This window comes from Polistes dominula, unplaced genomic scaffold (assembly GCF_049000335.1).
Source record: "Polistes dominula isolate Pdom_NZ unplaced genomic scaffold, Pdom_raw_medaka contig_82, whole genome shotgun sequence".
Classification (NCBI taxonomy): Eukaryota; Metazoa; Arthropoda; class Insecta; order Hymenoptera; family Vespidae; genus Polistes; species Polistes dominula.
The window spans coordinates 3940249-3957519 of NW_028301046.1; the positions used below are offsets into that span (position 1 = coordinate 3940249).

At 32.2% G+C, this 17271-nt stretch overlaps 1 protein-coding gene across 6 annotated transcripts in view; it reads right to left on the bottom strand.

Moving 5' to 3' along the window:
- scalloped (TEA domain transcription factor 1 homolog scalloped) overlaps nt 1-14092 on the bottom strand; it is a 176079-nt gene extending 161987 nt beyond the window's left edge. Inside the window, exons 1-2 of one of the 6 annotated variants that reach the window (XM_089175359.1) lie at nt 13456-14092; nt 12773-12911 (exon numbers count right to left, since the gene is read on the bottom strand). Coding sequence is in view for 1 of the 6 variants with exons in the window: in XM_015336116.2 (XP_015191602.1) it covers nt 9931-9955 (25 nt within the window). In the remaining 5 variants the exon portion in view is untranslated. Of the gene's footprint in view, nt 1-9930; nt 10834-12772; nt 13310-13455 lie in introns of those variants that run through there. The other 5 variants (XM_089175358.1, XM_015336113.2, XM_089175360.1 and 2 more) reach the window with 5 other exon arrangements.
- Nucleotides 14093-17271: the final 3179 nt, after the last annotated feature.

Consider the following 17271-nt stretch of genomic DNA (forward strand, 5'->3'; position numbering starts at 1 on the left):
GTTTAATAACACGCGATCCAAATGTACTATATATAGGTACGGACCTATGTATGTATTGTATTGTATATTGGTGTTAGATGTTTGTCGGTTATACAGTACTGATTTAAACAACATTCTAATTTTTTGTTTTTATTATATTTATATAACTTTTGATCATAAAGAAAAGATTTGAAATATAATGAGAAATATAATTTGTATATAATATATATAATATTAATATATATTTATTATATTATATATATATATATATATATATATATATATATATATACTTATATGTACAATATACTATTACGTAGTAACATAGTATATATTATACTACAATATATTGTATAGTTTTATATATTTTATATTTATTATTAATATATAAATTATTAATTATATATTATATTGTATAAAAATATATTATATATTTTATATATACAATATATTATATAATACTATATACAGTTATATAACATACTACAATATAATATTTTAATATAATATATATTATAAATAATATATATTTCTAATTATTATTATTAAATATATATTACATATTATATAATATTATTCAAATATTAATAATTTTTATACATATTTGTATATAATTGTTCGAATATTATATCATAATATATAATCGAGTGTTGCAATTGATACATTTATAAAAATTACAATGAATAATTATAAATATATTAAAAATCGTTGAATTATTATAAGAAATAATTATTTTTACCGAATAAGCACGTAGAAACCGACATGTGTTTGATAAGACAACCGAATTGTAACTGTCTCAACTGTTTATACGTGTCAGAGGACAAAAAGTAAACATAATACGTATTGAATATATAATTCGATCATTTCAATATTTTTCGAAAAGGTCAGTGACGCGATTGTTTACCAAAGTTCTTTTCTATTCGTAATATTGCGAAAAATGTCAACTAATGTTATAAAACATACATACATACATTCTCAAACGAATTTATTTTATCTGATAAATCCATATTTTCTTGATTATTATCATTATAAAACGAATCAACGAGAATTGAATACAATTTTTCAATCTTCCTCGCAAACTAGTCGAATTAATATTTATTAATAAATGTTTCTTAATAAATGTTTCTTAAAAACCTCATAATATAAAAATTAATTTTTGTTTCGCGGACTATCAATTAGCCACAACATAAAATTAACATAAATTACATATAATTTGTTTAGCAAATTATACCAAAAAAATATTCATTTCATATCATCGTAAAGTTACGCGTACGAATTGCTTTATTATCGATATTACCTATCGATTGACCCTCAATAGTAAAAATGTTCAATCTATCTATCTATATATATATATATATGCAAAACTGTGTTATAACTATGATATATATACATTCGTACTTTCATTCGTTCAGTTTGGTAATCGTATTTCTGCGATTGGCGTTCAATCAAAATCGTTAACGATCCCCCAACGTAACGCATCGAAACGAGAATAACGTTGCCTAGAAATGTAGCCATTTTCAGAGATTGACAGAGAGATAGGGACATAGAGAAAAGGATAGAAAGTGAGTGAGTGAGAGAGAGAGAGAAGGGCAATTTATATATACATAGGAAAAGAGAGAGAGAGAGAGAGAGAGAGAGAGAGAGAGTAAAGCAGTAGCAGAATCACGCGAAATCATCGTTAGGATCGAGTGGCACAACTCGAAAACGAAAATTCGGTTTATATGCGTGAATTTGAAACGAGAGATTTCGTGCAGGTAATGCAATCAGATCTCTTTCTCATAGGATTCAGTCGTCCAGTTTCGTATACTCAGTATTATTATGTCCTAAAAATATTTCATATACCAAAAATGTCCCCCAAAAAACAAAGTAGGAAATAATAGTAGACCAAAAGGTTCCTATGACTTGGTTATTATTACTCAAATTATTTACATTTTAAATTAATCAATATTTCTCTAAATCTCTCATTATACCAACTTATCGAATTAAGAAAATTATTGATACAATTTAAAAAAAAAATATACAAAATCATTAGAAAAAATTCTATCCTCAATTGTCAATAATTTATATTGGAAAAAAAAAACAATTTATAATTAACCTTTGTCTAGTATTTCACAACAATGAACTGAGCTTACAATGTAAAAAATAAAAAAACATATGAAATAAAATTTTTTTTAAATAACTACAACACAAAACTTTCGATTCGGTTCTGTAAAAAAAAAAAAAAAAAAAAATAAAAAATAAAAAATAAAAAACATAGATTCGGACATTTTTAACTTGGAATAAAATAGTTTTTTAAACAACAAAGTGAAGTAACGTTTCGTTGAATTATTTTCTACTACCCCTACTAGTTTGAACAATTTTTTTTCACGGATCATATCGGTTACAGAACAGAATACACATATATGTATGTATGTATGTGTGTAGGTATATATGCACTGTGCAAAAGGTCGTTCCTGTCTAGTTTCTCTTACACAGCTGCGAGCAGGCCACCGTTTTACTGTTAGCCGCTTCGTTATCGATATCGAAACGTAAACGCATATCGATCGAGAGCTAACCATGCCCTCATAGTGTTATCGATTCCTATTCAAGAGCCTATGACTTATCTACAAATTCGTTTCATCTTTTCTATAATATCAAATGAAAAACACTCCCCCGTATATGATTTATCTTATCTAACTAAAAAAAAGAAAAAATTGAAGAAGAAGAAGAAAAAAAAACATGAAGTATATAATATAATAACAGTTTAAATTTATGACACAAATGTCATTTAAACTTAAAAATCTGTGTTATCTTAATCACTAATATCATATGTGTGTGTGTGTCTGCATATGTGTTTTGTGTATCAACCCTAGTAGCACTAAATATTGAAAAATATTGAATACATGTGTATTTAATATTAAAAAGAGATTCAATGTCTTTTATTATTAAAATTTATATTTTAATTTTATGATTAAAATAATATTAATATTAAAATTATTGAATACAGGTGTATTTAATATTAAATACACAGGTATTCAATATTTTTCAATATTTTGTGCTACTAGGGAAGTTTATCAAATAATTAAAATAAAATAAATAATATTATATTAATTTGTATACAACAAATATTTAACAATCGATAAATTGTATTGAATTACAAATGAATATTAATGAAAATAGATAAGAATATTTGTCTTAAATGTCCAAATGATAGGATAATAAATGTTATAAATAAATTCTACGTGTTTCTAATGATTCACACGATTAATAAATTGAAATCGATGAAGCAAATATAATAAATGATAATTAAATATTAAACGATATTCGTTTCGAAGAAAAAATAAATAATAAGAAGAAGAGGAAGAAGAAGAAAAAGGTGGAAACAAATTAGATAAGAAGTTTTATTCGCATTTAATCGAGATAAAAATTATTTGAACGTAGAGTAAAAAAAAAAAGAAAAAGAAGGAAAAGAAATAAGTAAGGATTATCAGTTATCTTTGAAACATCTTAGACACGAGTTCGAATTAGTTTTGAAAGTCGAACAGCCGGTTCCACCGGTTTCGATAGACTCTGTGTCTTTCAACGTGTGCCATTTGACCTTTCGCAGATCGAATCGACGAACGTCGACCTTTTTAGCTTTACTCCTCCATCTTTTAATAAGAAAACTTATATACATGTGATGTAAAACGTAAAGTAAAGATCAACCTGCTGAGAGAATTATATTACCAAAGATGAGACGACTGACGATGAAATAAAAAAAAATAAGAAAGAAAAAAAAAAGAAACGAGATCTCTTGTATCTTACATTAATTGATAGTAACGATTTAAATCGATTCGTCATTATCTATACAATGTCGATAATTATCTCGACAATTATCTAACCTATAAATAATAATGAAATCACCTAACGATAAGTATTATATTATCAATCTCTTTTGATATTTCCTATATCTCAATTATTTCTATATAATTTTAATATAAATTTTGTACATGTAATTAATTGTTCAATTAATTAAATGAATAATTATAAAAATAATAATATTGATAATAACATTCTTTTCTCTGATTATGAAATGAATAAGATTTCTATTCCTACAATTGAAAATATGTTGTGTGTTATATTTATTTAACCCCTTTGAGTACTGAATTATTTGAAGATTATTATGTATATATATATAACGGATTTAATTTGTTGCTATATAGATTAATATTTAAAAGTAATACATTTTATTTGGAATATATTTATATTGGTGATATAAATATATTTTTGCAACAACATTTCAATTACAAAATATAAATAAATATATAAATGAAACAAAATTGAAATATTTATATATTTTAAATATTTATATAAGCTTATTAAATTCAGTTGACACGTCAGATCCACCGTAACTTCGCCCAAGTAAACAGGTGACAAGTCTTATTCGTCAAATGTACCCAAAGGGTTAATTGTGAAAAAGTAATTATATGCAAATATTTTTATTTAATTTCGTTGTGTGAGATCGTATAAACATATCGTAGAATTATTTCAATATTGTAATAAGAAAGAAAAAATTATATATTATAATAATATATACAAAAAAGTAAAGGGGGAAAGAAAAATTTCGTAGAAAAATAAAAGGCTTAGAAAATCATTGGTTGGTTGGTTGGTTGGTTGGTTGGTTGGTTGGTTGGTTGGTTGGTTGGTTGGTTGGGTAAGTCTAATAGTTCATGTATGTAAGTATTATTATGAATAACAACAGAGCGCACGTGCAGGTGCGAGTACGCGTGGCGAAGGAACGAATGAACGAATGAACAACCAACCAAGAAAGACAGAAAAAAAGATAAAGAAAGAAAGAAATAAAAAGAAAGAGAGTGAGAGAGAGAAAGAGAGAGAGAGAGAGAGAGAGAGAGACTGTGGGGAAAGAAACAAACAGCCAGTCATGGCTGCGTGACGCTGAGTAAATTCTCTCTATGCATTCGTTCGTGCATGTGTGCATGGGTGCGTATGAGAAGATATAAACAAAGCTTCAACTCCTCTTCTTCCTTCTAGCAAAACGACGATGAAAATCGAAGGGTACTTTCTTATTCTTGTAATGACTTTAAGACTAAAGTAGATACAGAAGAAAGAGTGAGAGAAAAGGAGGGAACTTGGTTCAACAGCAACAAAAAAATACAAAAAATAGATAAGAGTAGTAGAAAAGGGTGAAGAGTAAAGTGAAAATAGAAAGAAAGAAAAGAAAAGAGAGAGAGAAAAAAAGTAGTCCAGAAAAAGATACAAAAAAAAAATATATATATATATAAGAGAAAGAACAGTGTGAAGAATAAAATAGAAAATAGAACAAGAGATAGATTGAAAGTCAAAAAGAGAATGAGAGAAAATGCAGTATATAAAAGATAAAAAAAAAAATAGATAAAAAAAGACAAGTTTTTGAAAATGGATTAGAATGAAGTGGAAGAATAAATAGATAGACTTAAAAAAAAAAAAAAAAAAAAAAAAAAAAACAGAAATAGAAAGAGATTTTGATTAAAAAAAAAAAAATAGCTTAATCGATGAAGCAAAATGTGAAGCACAAAAAAATTAGAGAGAAAGAAAGGGATAAACTGAAAGCCCAGAAATTAAAAAAAAAAAAAAAAAATATCTCGAAGAACAAAAATACAAGGGAAGAAAAAAAGAACAGAAAAATATATTAAGATACAATAGATTGAAAATTAGAAAAAGAAACAGAAATAAAAGGGATAAGAACGTGGTCCACAAAAGATAAAAAAAAAAAAAAAAAAAATTGCTAAAAGAAGAGTGTGAATTAGAAAAAGAAAGAGAGAGAATAAGAGAGAGAAGATAAGAGCGTACTTGCACAGTAATTTTAGTTACTTGACAATTTGGCACCGTCTACGCCAAATAGAAAGCTACGTTCACAAGTGCCGGAGTTGTTCTTAAAGAAGGAAGGAAGGAAGGAAGGGGAAGGAAAAAGAAAAGAGAAAAAATAAATGTTTAAGAGTTAAAGTAAGAGAAAAAGAGAGAGACAGAGAGAGAGAGAGAGAGAGAGAAAGGGAGAAGTAAAGACGACGACGACTACGACGAAGACGAAGACGACGACGGAGGGTCGGACTACGAAAGTTCGTTTGCTCTTTTCGCGGACGAACGGGACAAGGCATCCTATTTATATCTTTGCAGAAGCTTCGCTTAATGAGTCTAGGTGCTGTCGCGGCTAGTGAGATACGATCGGCTAAGAAGCAAAGGATAAAACCCGAGGCAATGTCGTATACCAAAAGTATCATCAACCTACCACGTATACAAACTGTTCATTCATCGAAATCAACCCCACCCTTTTTTCATCTAATCCTCCTACTCATACTCTCCCCCCCTCTCCTCCCCTCATCGTCATCATCATTATCATTATTATATTATCATTTTCATTGTCATTGTCGTTACGCAAAAGTATTTGATAATTGTCACACTTTTTTTAGAAATATTCAATAATTTCTGTAATAATGAAATGAGTAAGATGAATTATTATAAAATGTATTTGAGATTGTGATATCTTTCTGAATGATACATAATTTTTTTTTTATGAATGTACAATAAATGTAACACTATCGATATGTTTATATTTAAAATATGAAATTGTTAAATTCATTATTTTGTATATCTATAATAATATAAGATACATTATTCACGTTAGTAAAATAATATAAAATAAAAACGTATTATACGTATTGTAAAATTACTAAAAAAAAAAAAAAAAAAAAAAAATAAACGATCTTTCGTAAAAAGAAAAATGAAATAAAAATGACGATAGATATAAATCGCATAGCACTATTGGGGTTGACGTTTTCAAAGTAAACGAAGAAAGTTTGACGCAAGAACGAGGACAACGATAAAAACGGTAGCAAATTGATAGAGTAGGGTTCTTATCAGTTATACGTAATGTAAACAGAATGAAAATAATGTAACTCACGAGATCTGTATCATTCATTATCGCATATCGCTAGAAACGTTTGTCAATTAACTAAAAATCTTCAACAAAAGTATTTTACGTTTCTCTTCATTTTTGTAGGTGTGTGTGTGTGTGTGTGTCTATGAATTCGTTTGTTCTTCTATTTTTTTACGATTACGCATTTATTTTTTATAAAAAGGTATTAATTTAGACTCTCTCTCTCTCTCTCTTTGTCTCTCTTGAAACGAAATTCAACGATGAGAAACACGGACTTGTTCTGGATGTTGCTACGATAGTTTCCAAACGGCTTACCAGGATCGTGTTCGCTCGGTTGTTGTTGTTCGGTGGTCGTTCGCGATCGAATTTATGTAACGACATGTTGCCGCATTCTCCGCTAGAATTATTTTTCGATAGTACACAGCGATAACGTCATTATCCCTTCACACAACAACGATTACGAAATGTCGCCTCAAATTTTTCACCTATTTCTTGATAACCAATCGCACTCTACTTTCTCGTACACGATCGACGACAAATTTTATACACCACTTTCCTTTATATATTGAACATTTTCTAAATCGATAATAGTAATATTTAATTAAATCAATTTAGAAAAGAAAATTATTTATCTTCGGTTAATAATCGTTAGATAATATGTTTATCCTGATAATCAAAAATTGGACACCCCATTATAAATCATATCAAACAACAGTTTAAACGATCTCGAAAGTGGACACCAGGATCGATGTATCTTATGGCTTACTAAACGAACGTTATCGGCAAACTCGTTCTAAACCAAATGAGTCACGTAACTCTTATTACATTTAAACTATCTCATTTATATTATTAATAAAAAAAAAAATATCCTTTTCGTATGATATTCTAAGTTGACTGTATCGAAATAACTCAATTTTTATATTTAATGCAAATTGAAAGTAGTTATAATATTTAGGTAGCAGTTTATTAGATATATCAATGAGATAAAAAAGATAGAAAAATCGATAAATCAATCGATAGATCAATCTCGATCGATCTATGTAAAGAAAAGAGTTTAAAGAACGATAAGATTTTCCAGGGAATAACCCATTGAAATCGCATGATCATAACTCGAAAGATTGTTCCTATCGTAACAACGATGCGTCGACTTGAAAATGATAACGGTCAAGGATACAAAAAAAAAAAAAAAGAGAAGGGTTGGAAAAAGAAAAAGAAAGTGAAAGAGAGAGATGGATTGATATAATAAGAGAGTATTCGACACGTTCGTCGTCGTTCACAAACGATAGAAAATCAATGTACCGTGAGAATAAAGTATTCCTAAGGCTCCCCCAACTTTCCACGATTTCGAAGGGAAAAGATTGTAGATACGTGTGCACTTATAATGGATGTGCACTTTCTTCTTCAAACTCCGAGAACGTTTTGTACAAAATATATCGATTTAGTATTCGTGATAATACTTAAGTGTTTTTACGTCATTTTTGCGAATAAAACATAATCATGTCAATGTAACATAACGTTACGTGTGATACAAATTAATTGGGAATTATAAACGTGAATCTAAATATTATAATTATTGTATAATATTTAAATAATTTTAACAATCTTTGTTAAAATGAATGGAAGTATTTTTTAAGAATATCATCTAACAATTTTGGATACTTTTCATAATCAATCGTATATGAACGAAACGTCATTAATAGTTGTCAGGAAAAATTGACATTTACGATATGATACGAACAATGTAATTAATCCATTAATTAATAATAATCATTGAAAATTTGACATGTGTGGATAAAGAAAAGAACAATCTTATCAAACCACACCTTTTCTTTCATCCTTAATTATTATTTCAAATATTTTATGAATGCATCGTATATCCACAATGCATTAGAATCTTCAGTTTTAACGATAATTATTTTTCTAAATAAACAATCGAAATTATATAACGATAATAACGATTTAAAAAGCAAGAAGTATGCAGATAGATCACGTAACACACACACACACACACACAGTTAGTTTAAAATTTCATAACTATAAACTTAAACATAACTCGTGCGTCTCGTCGTATCTATTATAAATATAACTTCTTAGAGCTAACCTCCCCACACACATACACACATACACGCACACACGTACACGTCAATATACAAGCGAAGAGAGAAAACTTTACTTTCTTGTCGTGTTGTCACATATTAAAGCAAGTAAGCAAGTAAATAAATAAAGAACTAAAAAGTAGAAACCAGACGATTAACATCGATTGAACGTAAAGCTGCTTTCGTCGCGTTCTTTATATACACAACAGTTATAAAAAATAATAAAAAAGAAAAGGAAGATAAATAAAATACTTGAACACTTGCAGAGTAATATAATGATGAAAAAAAAAATAACCAGAAAAAAAGAATAGATAAAGATAAAAAATAATCATGGAATATTAAATAAAACTTGTCTATATATGTGTGCATATGAATTTGAAAAAAAAAATTAATATGAGTAGGAAGTAGCCACTGTAGGAACACCTGCAGCAGGGTTGGTGTTCGCGTAACGTACGTCATTAACACGAGAAAAGAAGGTACTTTTTCAAATCTTTGTAAAAAGAGAAAGAGAGAGAGAGATAATGCATAGATCTTTCTCGAAGGAAGGTATAATAGGAAGAAAGAGGAGGAACAAAAGAGAAGACGAGATGGATCGCGTGACCGCACGTGAGACTGTCTTACTAGGAAAAAATAAAAAATTATTTAAATAATAAAATAAAGAGGAGAAAGATAGAAAATAATAGTTTAATATATAAAAAAAAAGATCGGACATAGAAAAGGATAAAAAATGGTCGCATAAAATTCATATACACGTCACACATATACACTAACAATAGAGTAGAATATAGGAATAGATGGACACATATACAAATCACAAGTAGTTGTAACTCAAAGATAGATACACATATACACGAATCACCCATCGCGAGGGATACATATGTATATATATATATATACACACACAAAAGATATAAATATATATATAAAGACGCGAAGGCACGAGGAGTAAAAGAAGAAACTCACTCCAGAAATAATGCACAGTATCCATCCAAGCCGTGGCGGCGATGGTGATGGTAGGGTCGTGCTTCTTCTGGAGCTTCTCTAATAGCTCGTCTTTCGTTATAGGAGAATAAGAATAAGAAGAAGAAGAAAAAGAAGAAGTAGAAGTAGAAAAAGAAGAAATAGAAGAACAGGAGAAAGAACGATAGGCCGTCGTAGTTTTCTTCGTTATCCTTCTGAAGTAGTAGTTTTGGTATTCGTAGTAGTAGTAGTAGTAGTAGTAGTAGTAGTAGTCCAGGAGGAGACAGCAGGCGTCCGTCGACGTCCGTCGGCTTCGTTGCTGCCTCTTCTTCTTCCTCCGATTGCGAAGCCGTCGTCGTCGTCGTCGTCGTCGTTAGATCGACGACGACAACAACAATAATTATAATAACAACAACAACCAACAATAACAACTAACAATCAATCACCAATTATTAACAATCAATTATATCATTCGGATAATAATAACAATGTCCACCACAATTCAAGGATTTTCAACTTCTTCCTTAGTTCTTTCTTCTCTTCTATCTTTATCTTTCTTTCCTTCTTTCTCTCCCACCTTTCTTCTCTTCCCTTATTTCTTTCACCCCCTTGTGTTGGTCCTGTTTCTTTCCTGTTTCTTTCTTTTATCTCTTTAAGCAAACGGCAAACTTTTCACGACGATAACAAAACGATGACGAGGAATAAGGGATAATTATAATCCGCGTGTATTAATTCCTCGTGTCTTAGTAGTATTATCTTCTTTTAAACGAAATTAAAGGATTAGAATCTCGTTTTCACACACGATCAAGTCAGTCGGTCAACACCTTTCCGAAAGGTCAGCCGTCACGAGCGGCGTGCTTCCTCGCGTCGCGAACATAACAAACGCGCGACGTGAAAACCACCCCCCTCCCGCCCCACCAATCCGTCCTTCTTCACCCCGATCTCCTCTTCGCCACCACCACCTACTACTGCACCACCACCACCTCTACCTCCACCTCCACCCGGTCGACGAGGCGCGCGAATTTCGCGGCTCTTTCGCGCTGCTCTTCTTCCCGCCTTCGCGAGTTTGTTCCACGCACACGCGGCTTGTTATCTACGATTTTCAAAGGATTTTTCTTTTTTCAACGAGAAAAACAAAAAAGAAAGATGGACAAAATATTTGCGACAATTTGTGAAATATAATTATTATGCGATAATAATTTTTTAATTTTTACAAGAAAGGTTTAAAAATAATCGTTTTTTGATATTAATGAAGATATTTCAATTCACCGGTTTTGACTACGTAAAAATGCGCGCCAAAAATGTGCGCATCTTTCTTTCCTTCGTTTCTTCGTTATTACTTCAATTTCCGCACTATTATTATAATCATCGTATTTCCACTTGTAATTGGTCTTCGTAGATAAAATGTAAAACAACAATATAACAATAATAACAACAACAATGACAACGAACAACACGAAATTTTGATTATTCACTCGTTATACTACTCGAGTCTTTTTATTTTTCTCTCTTCGTATTTTTAATAATCTTTTCAATATATATATAATACGTATATATGTAATACGTATATAATTGATTTGAAAACACACACAATCACACACACACACACGAATATAAGTCGTGAAGAAAGGGTGTTCGAAGCACCACCAGAGGTGGGATAAGTTTAGTAGGTGGTTTGATCACGGAAAACTTGAGGGGGGGAGCTAAGCGATTCACTCTGCTCCTCAATATCTCTCAGGCACGCGTCCTTTTTTACAACCCTTTTACCTTTTTCTTGTCTTATATTCTTTTTCTTTATCTACACACAAATATTATACAAAAATACATAAAAAATTCGTCACCCAGTTTTTTCCTCACTTACACGCACTATTTTATGATCAATAATTTGAAATCAAATTTAAAACAAATATATAGTTAAAAAAATTAGAAAATTGAGACGAGTGGAGAAGGGAAGAAAAGTGAAAAGAAAAGAAATGAAATGAGAAGAAAAATGAAAAGAGAAGAGAGAAGTGCATGAACGAACAAAATAACACCACTAACAACAGTAGTAACAATAATAACAACAACCACACTAGTTAACAGTTGTAGTAGAGTAGTAGTAATGTAATAGAAGAATAGCAGTAGTAGTAGAATAGTAGTAGTGGTAGTAGTAGTAGTAGTAGTAGTAGTAATAGTACGTTACAGTGCAAGGATAGTAAAAGAGAATCAGTCGGACGTAGTTGAACTAACTGACGTAAGTAAGAAGCTTATGCGCGCGAGCGAACGGCCTGGCAGGCGGGTACTAGGCAAGAGAGGTATACGTCGTTCGAACCTATCTGTCGCCTCGCCTCTCTCGTCACGGCGCGACGCGTTCTTCTCTCACTCTTGTTCCCTACTCGGCAAGTGAGTGAGTGAGAAAGAGGATGAGGAGAGAGAGAGGGGGAGGACGCACGCAGCTCGGCACACACCGGACGGCGGATGCATACACCGAGCGCGCGCGCTCCTGTTCCTAACCTCATCTTTCACACAACACAAAACTATATTCTTCCCTTATTTTAAATTAAACACTTATTATTTATTTCATTAATTACCTTTTTCCTATCAATGATAAATATTGTTATTTTTTTTTTCATTTTCTGCTTACAACACATATGTGTATGTATGCATATATATATATGGTATGGTATGGTATGGGTTTATGAAAAAAACACTTGACAGAGGATGACGACGATGCTAACACTGTACCGAGAAGAATGAGGATATTTTGAAATTTTGAGAAATTAAATAGAAATAATAGATACAGATAGATAAATATATATATATATATATGGATATAGATAGATAGAACAATAATGAAGAAACATACACGCGTAGAATAACACCGGCTCCTGTTTGGCTCGAACAGAGCAAGTAACGCGGGAGCCAGCGGCAAGCGCAGCAGCAGTAGCAAGAAAACAACAAACAGCACACCAGTCAGCGAGAATAGCGACGCGTTGCTGCACCTCCTGACAATCGCGAGTACGTCGTGTCAGAAGAAATTAACTCGTATCTCGGAAGATTTTCTTGAAGGCAGCGTGCATCTATCGCGCGCGTCATAACTTCTCTCTCTCTCTTTCTTTCTTTCTTTCTTTCTTTCTTTCTTTCTTTATCTCTCGGGGCTCTTTTTCAAAGTATATCACACGTTCTTTTTCTCTGTATCGCTTGAAATTTGTGTTGCTTGGTCGTTCGTTTATTCGTTCGTTCGTTCGTAAGTTTGTTCATACGGTCAGTTTATCGGTGTCGTCGTCGTTGTCGTCGTCGTTGTCGTCGTCGTAGTCGTCGCTGGTGTCGTCTTTGGAGAAGCGTACATAGTGGCCACTGCCGTACGGGACGCCACCGCCGGGAGAGAGCCAACGGGCGTGGACTGGAGCGAGTGAGAGAGAACAAATAAGAGCGAGACCGAACGATTGTAGGAGCGAGAGCGAGAGAGAAAGAGAGACAGCAAGTAAGACGCGGTGTAACTCGCGCGACACGGACACGTTCGACACTCTTTTCTTTCGTCTTACTTACCACTGGCCGAGCTGACGTGGCGTCGAGCGCGCGCGCGCGACGGAGCCCTTTATCCGACGGATTAAATTCGCACGGTTATATCAGCGCGCAGGGCTGCACCCCGGTAAATAGGAGCGCAGTCACCACTCTTGTTTTTGGTATGCCAGGAATGGCACAAAGAATCTAGACAACGCACACGCCTGCTGCGCAGCCGGTCTGCGCACACGCTGACACCGCTTATGCGGCCGCGGGAGAAACCAGAAACCGAACACAACCGACAACTCCCGAGCCTTCCCCACCAATTCCAGCCGAGCGACACCGAACGCTGCCCCCCACCATTCCCCTCGACCATCACCCCGTTCAGTCGCGTCACGCACGTAATGGAGCTTGGATGCGCTTCTTCTTCTCCTTCTCTTCTCTTCTCTTCTTTTCTTTTCTTCCTTCCTTCCATCCTTCGCTTCCGCACGCGCGCTCCGCACCGTGTTCGACCGACAGACCGACCAAACCAACGAACAAACGAACGAACGAACGAACGTCGACCGAACACGACCGTCCCCTATCCTCTTCGAGTCGAGTCGGCTTCGAGAGGAAGCACTTGTTGAATTTCAGGACTTGCGTTTTAGGCTTCCATCCCGTAATACGACCGAGGCGGAATCGGACCGCGTGCGCGTATCATTTATTAAATATTATTATTCTTTATATCTAATATATAATATATTTATATTTTTATTTTATTTCTAGGATATACACGGAAACGAAAATAAAATAAAAACCTAATATTGAATTTATTTTTTCTTATTTTTAAATACAGACATATGTCTCATGGAATTGGAAAACTCGTCTAACAAATCATCTGTCTACGTTTCATCAAACTTTTTTTTGCTTTTCTCCTTGTGGAATATTAAGCAATCTTTGATTAGATTTGTATCGAGTGATGAGACGATACATTAGAGATGGTAGATAGACTTCGTTAATAGAACGCTTTAAATAACTGTGTTCGTTTATAGCATCGAAAGAGGAGCGCAATGATGGTTGAACGAAAGCGAATTCGATAGGTCGTTTTGTGATGTGAGTATCGAAACGATATATATCCTTCCTGCCGTTTCATACGATCGTAATCCGTTTACGATTCGACGTCTCGTCGTTTACGTTAGCTTGTTCTTTTCCTTTCCTATAATATCGTTTTACCCTTACCCATGGAAAAGGACTAACCATGTTCTTTAATGGATCTGAGAAATCGACTCTCGACAGGTCATCGTCGTCGTTCTAGGTGCTGTTGTAAGTGACCTACTTTGGGACAAGTGCGTCATCTTAAGATCACCAACCAACGTTTATGTTTTTCGTCGTTTCAGTAAACGATACCCTTGTCCCACCTATTTGCCACCCTCATCTACTAACCTTCCTCTTCTTTTTCTATCATCGTCACAACATAGGACTAAGTTTTGTTTTTTTTATTTTCACTCCTACTTTACACTCTTTTAACCAAGAGAACTATCATTAAGAACTTCTAATCTGTATTATTATAGAAACTAAGTACTTTCTCGTGCATACGTATTTAATCGTTACTGTGAAAGATCATAAAAAGAATGAACAAAATATTTGAAATATTATTTCTATACATACATTGTGAAAAAATACAAATAAAATTAATTATTTACCCACCTAGTTTTCTTCAAGTAACGAATAAGGAATATATTAATTTCGAAACGTTATTAAAGTAATTAACAGAAGAAGAAAAAAGTTTTATATAGCGGAGTAAATATTTTTGCATATTGGTGTTTCCATGATAAAAAGTAAATTCAATGTTTTTGGGTCGGATGGAAAAAGATTCGTATGGCAAAAATGTAATGTTGAATTGCAGTAAAATGCGGTGTGCAAATACTTTTGTTTACAAACCATATAATAAATAAAGTGCAAATAATATTTTATTTGATGATCCAACTGGTATATGTGGTAATAAGTATTATATTACGTACGTATATATTTTTATTGCATTTTTAGTCATGTTTATAATAACTTAATATTTAAATTGCTATTATATACAAATTTCTATAAAGATATATTGTTTTTTGGAACGATATTGTATTACCTATATATAACTGTGTTTTCGATCATGCAAAATATCAAGTTTATTGGAAAGAAAAATGTTTGAAATTCGTTCCATACGGACGAAAAGGGGTGACCGTGCGATACAACAAACGATCGTTTTATATCGAGATGAATTTATTTTCTCGATAGAAGTAAATTTTACTTCTCAACATACGTGTATATGTGTGTTTTTTTTTTATTTGTATGTGTATAGTCCGTCGACGCATTTCACCCGTTACGCGCGCACTTTGTCATCGCTCGGCTGTATTTAAATTAACTGACAGATAAATTGACCGGAAAGAGAAACGACCGAAGCAGCTTTACTCGTTCAACGTAGTTTCCACGAATCGAAGTTCTTTAAGTTTTGTTTTTGTCGAAAACGTTTGAAATATTTTAGTACAACGCGAATGAATTTTTTATATTACTTACGTAATAATATCTTTTAATATTAACTATTGCATTTATTATCTATAAGTATCGTTAATTAATTAAATGACATCGCATGCTATTATTATCTTTAACATAAAATATCTACGAGAATAAAAATAATTTATAGTCGTATATAATTAATCTAATTATTAATAAAATGATTATACTTACCATTAATATTAAGTAGCAGCATGAAGTATCATTAAAATAAAATAATACAATATTTCTCGTCACGCTCAAATAGAAAATATCAATTTTTAAATGATCTTTTTATTAACACTTTAACTTTCATATATATTTTTCTTTCTTTTTATATTTATCTTTTTATATCACATTTACGAGATTTCCGTACGATGAATCGTGTTGAAATGAACTAAGAATCGTATAAAAATAAAATGGGGGTTGACACGCGACTCGCTTGAATCACGTCGGATCGAAGGTAACGAGTGAAAGGCTTTTATGGAAAAGGTACAAAAGTGCTGGTAATTAACGTTTTCAAACGTGTTACTCCAACGACGACGACGACGATGATGACGATGGTATTGGTGATAATGGTGTTGGTGTTGGAGGCAGGTTTCTTTTGTATACTCGGCTTATTGTACTCGACAAACGCTAGGAACGAGCAAACAGAGTACTGTATTTTTTGCGCGCGTGAAAATACGCTTCTTCCTATTGGAAAAATTCTACTATAATTTTTCTTATGATTTCTTTTTTTTAAAATTATATTAACCGATAAGTGTATGTTGATATTTTTAATGATTTATATTTAACAAATACGCTATTGTATATTTTAATTTGAATAAACGTTTAATATTCTGTATCTAAAGAAAATAACATTATGCAAAAAGAGAGAGAATGGCAATGCCGATACGCAGGAAACTGTAAATAGGATACTTTTTTGGGTTAAGGGAAAATCTCTTGGAGTACTTATCTCACAGCCCAATTTCAACATCCACGAGAAAAGCAAACAGATATTGTCGTGAAGGTTTCTGCAAATGGTTGGAGGTGGAGCTCGTGCCAAAGTCACGGAGACAACAGGTTTCTAACGGTAATTAAAAACAGAGAAGAGAGAGAGAGAGAGAGAGAGTTTCTCTTTAACAGTTTGAGAAAGAACGATTAAGAGAATGCAAAGCTTATCTTATTTTAATGGGTTTTAAAGAAACAGCATCTAGAAAAGCTTTCTATTTCTCTCTGTTTTTCTATCTCCTTTTGATTCTAACATTACACACACACATAGAATGAAAGGGAGAGAGAGAGAGAGAGTCGGCATTGAGGATAAAATCGACGATTATCCTTCTCTTTATACCCTCCACTTATTCG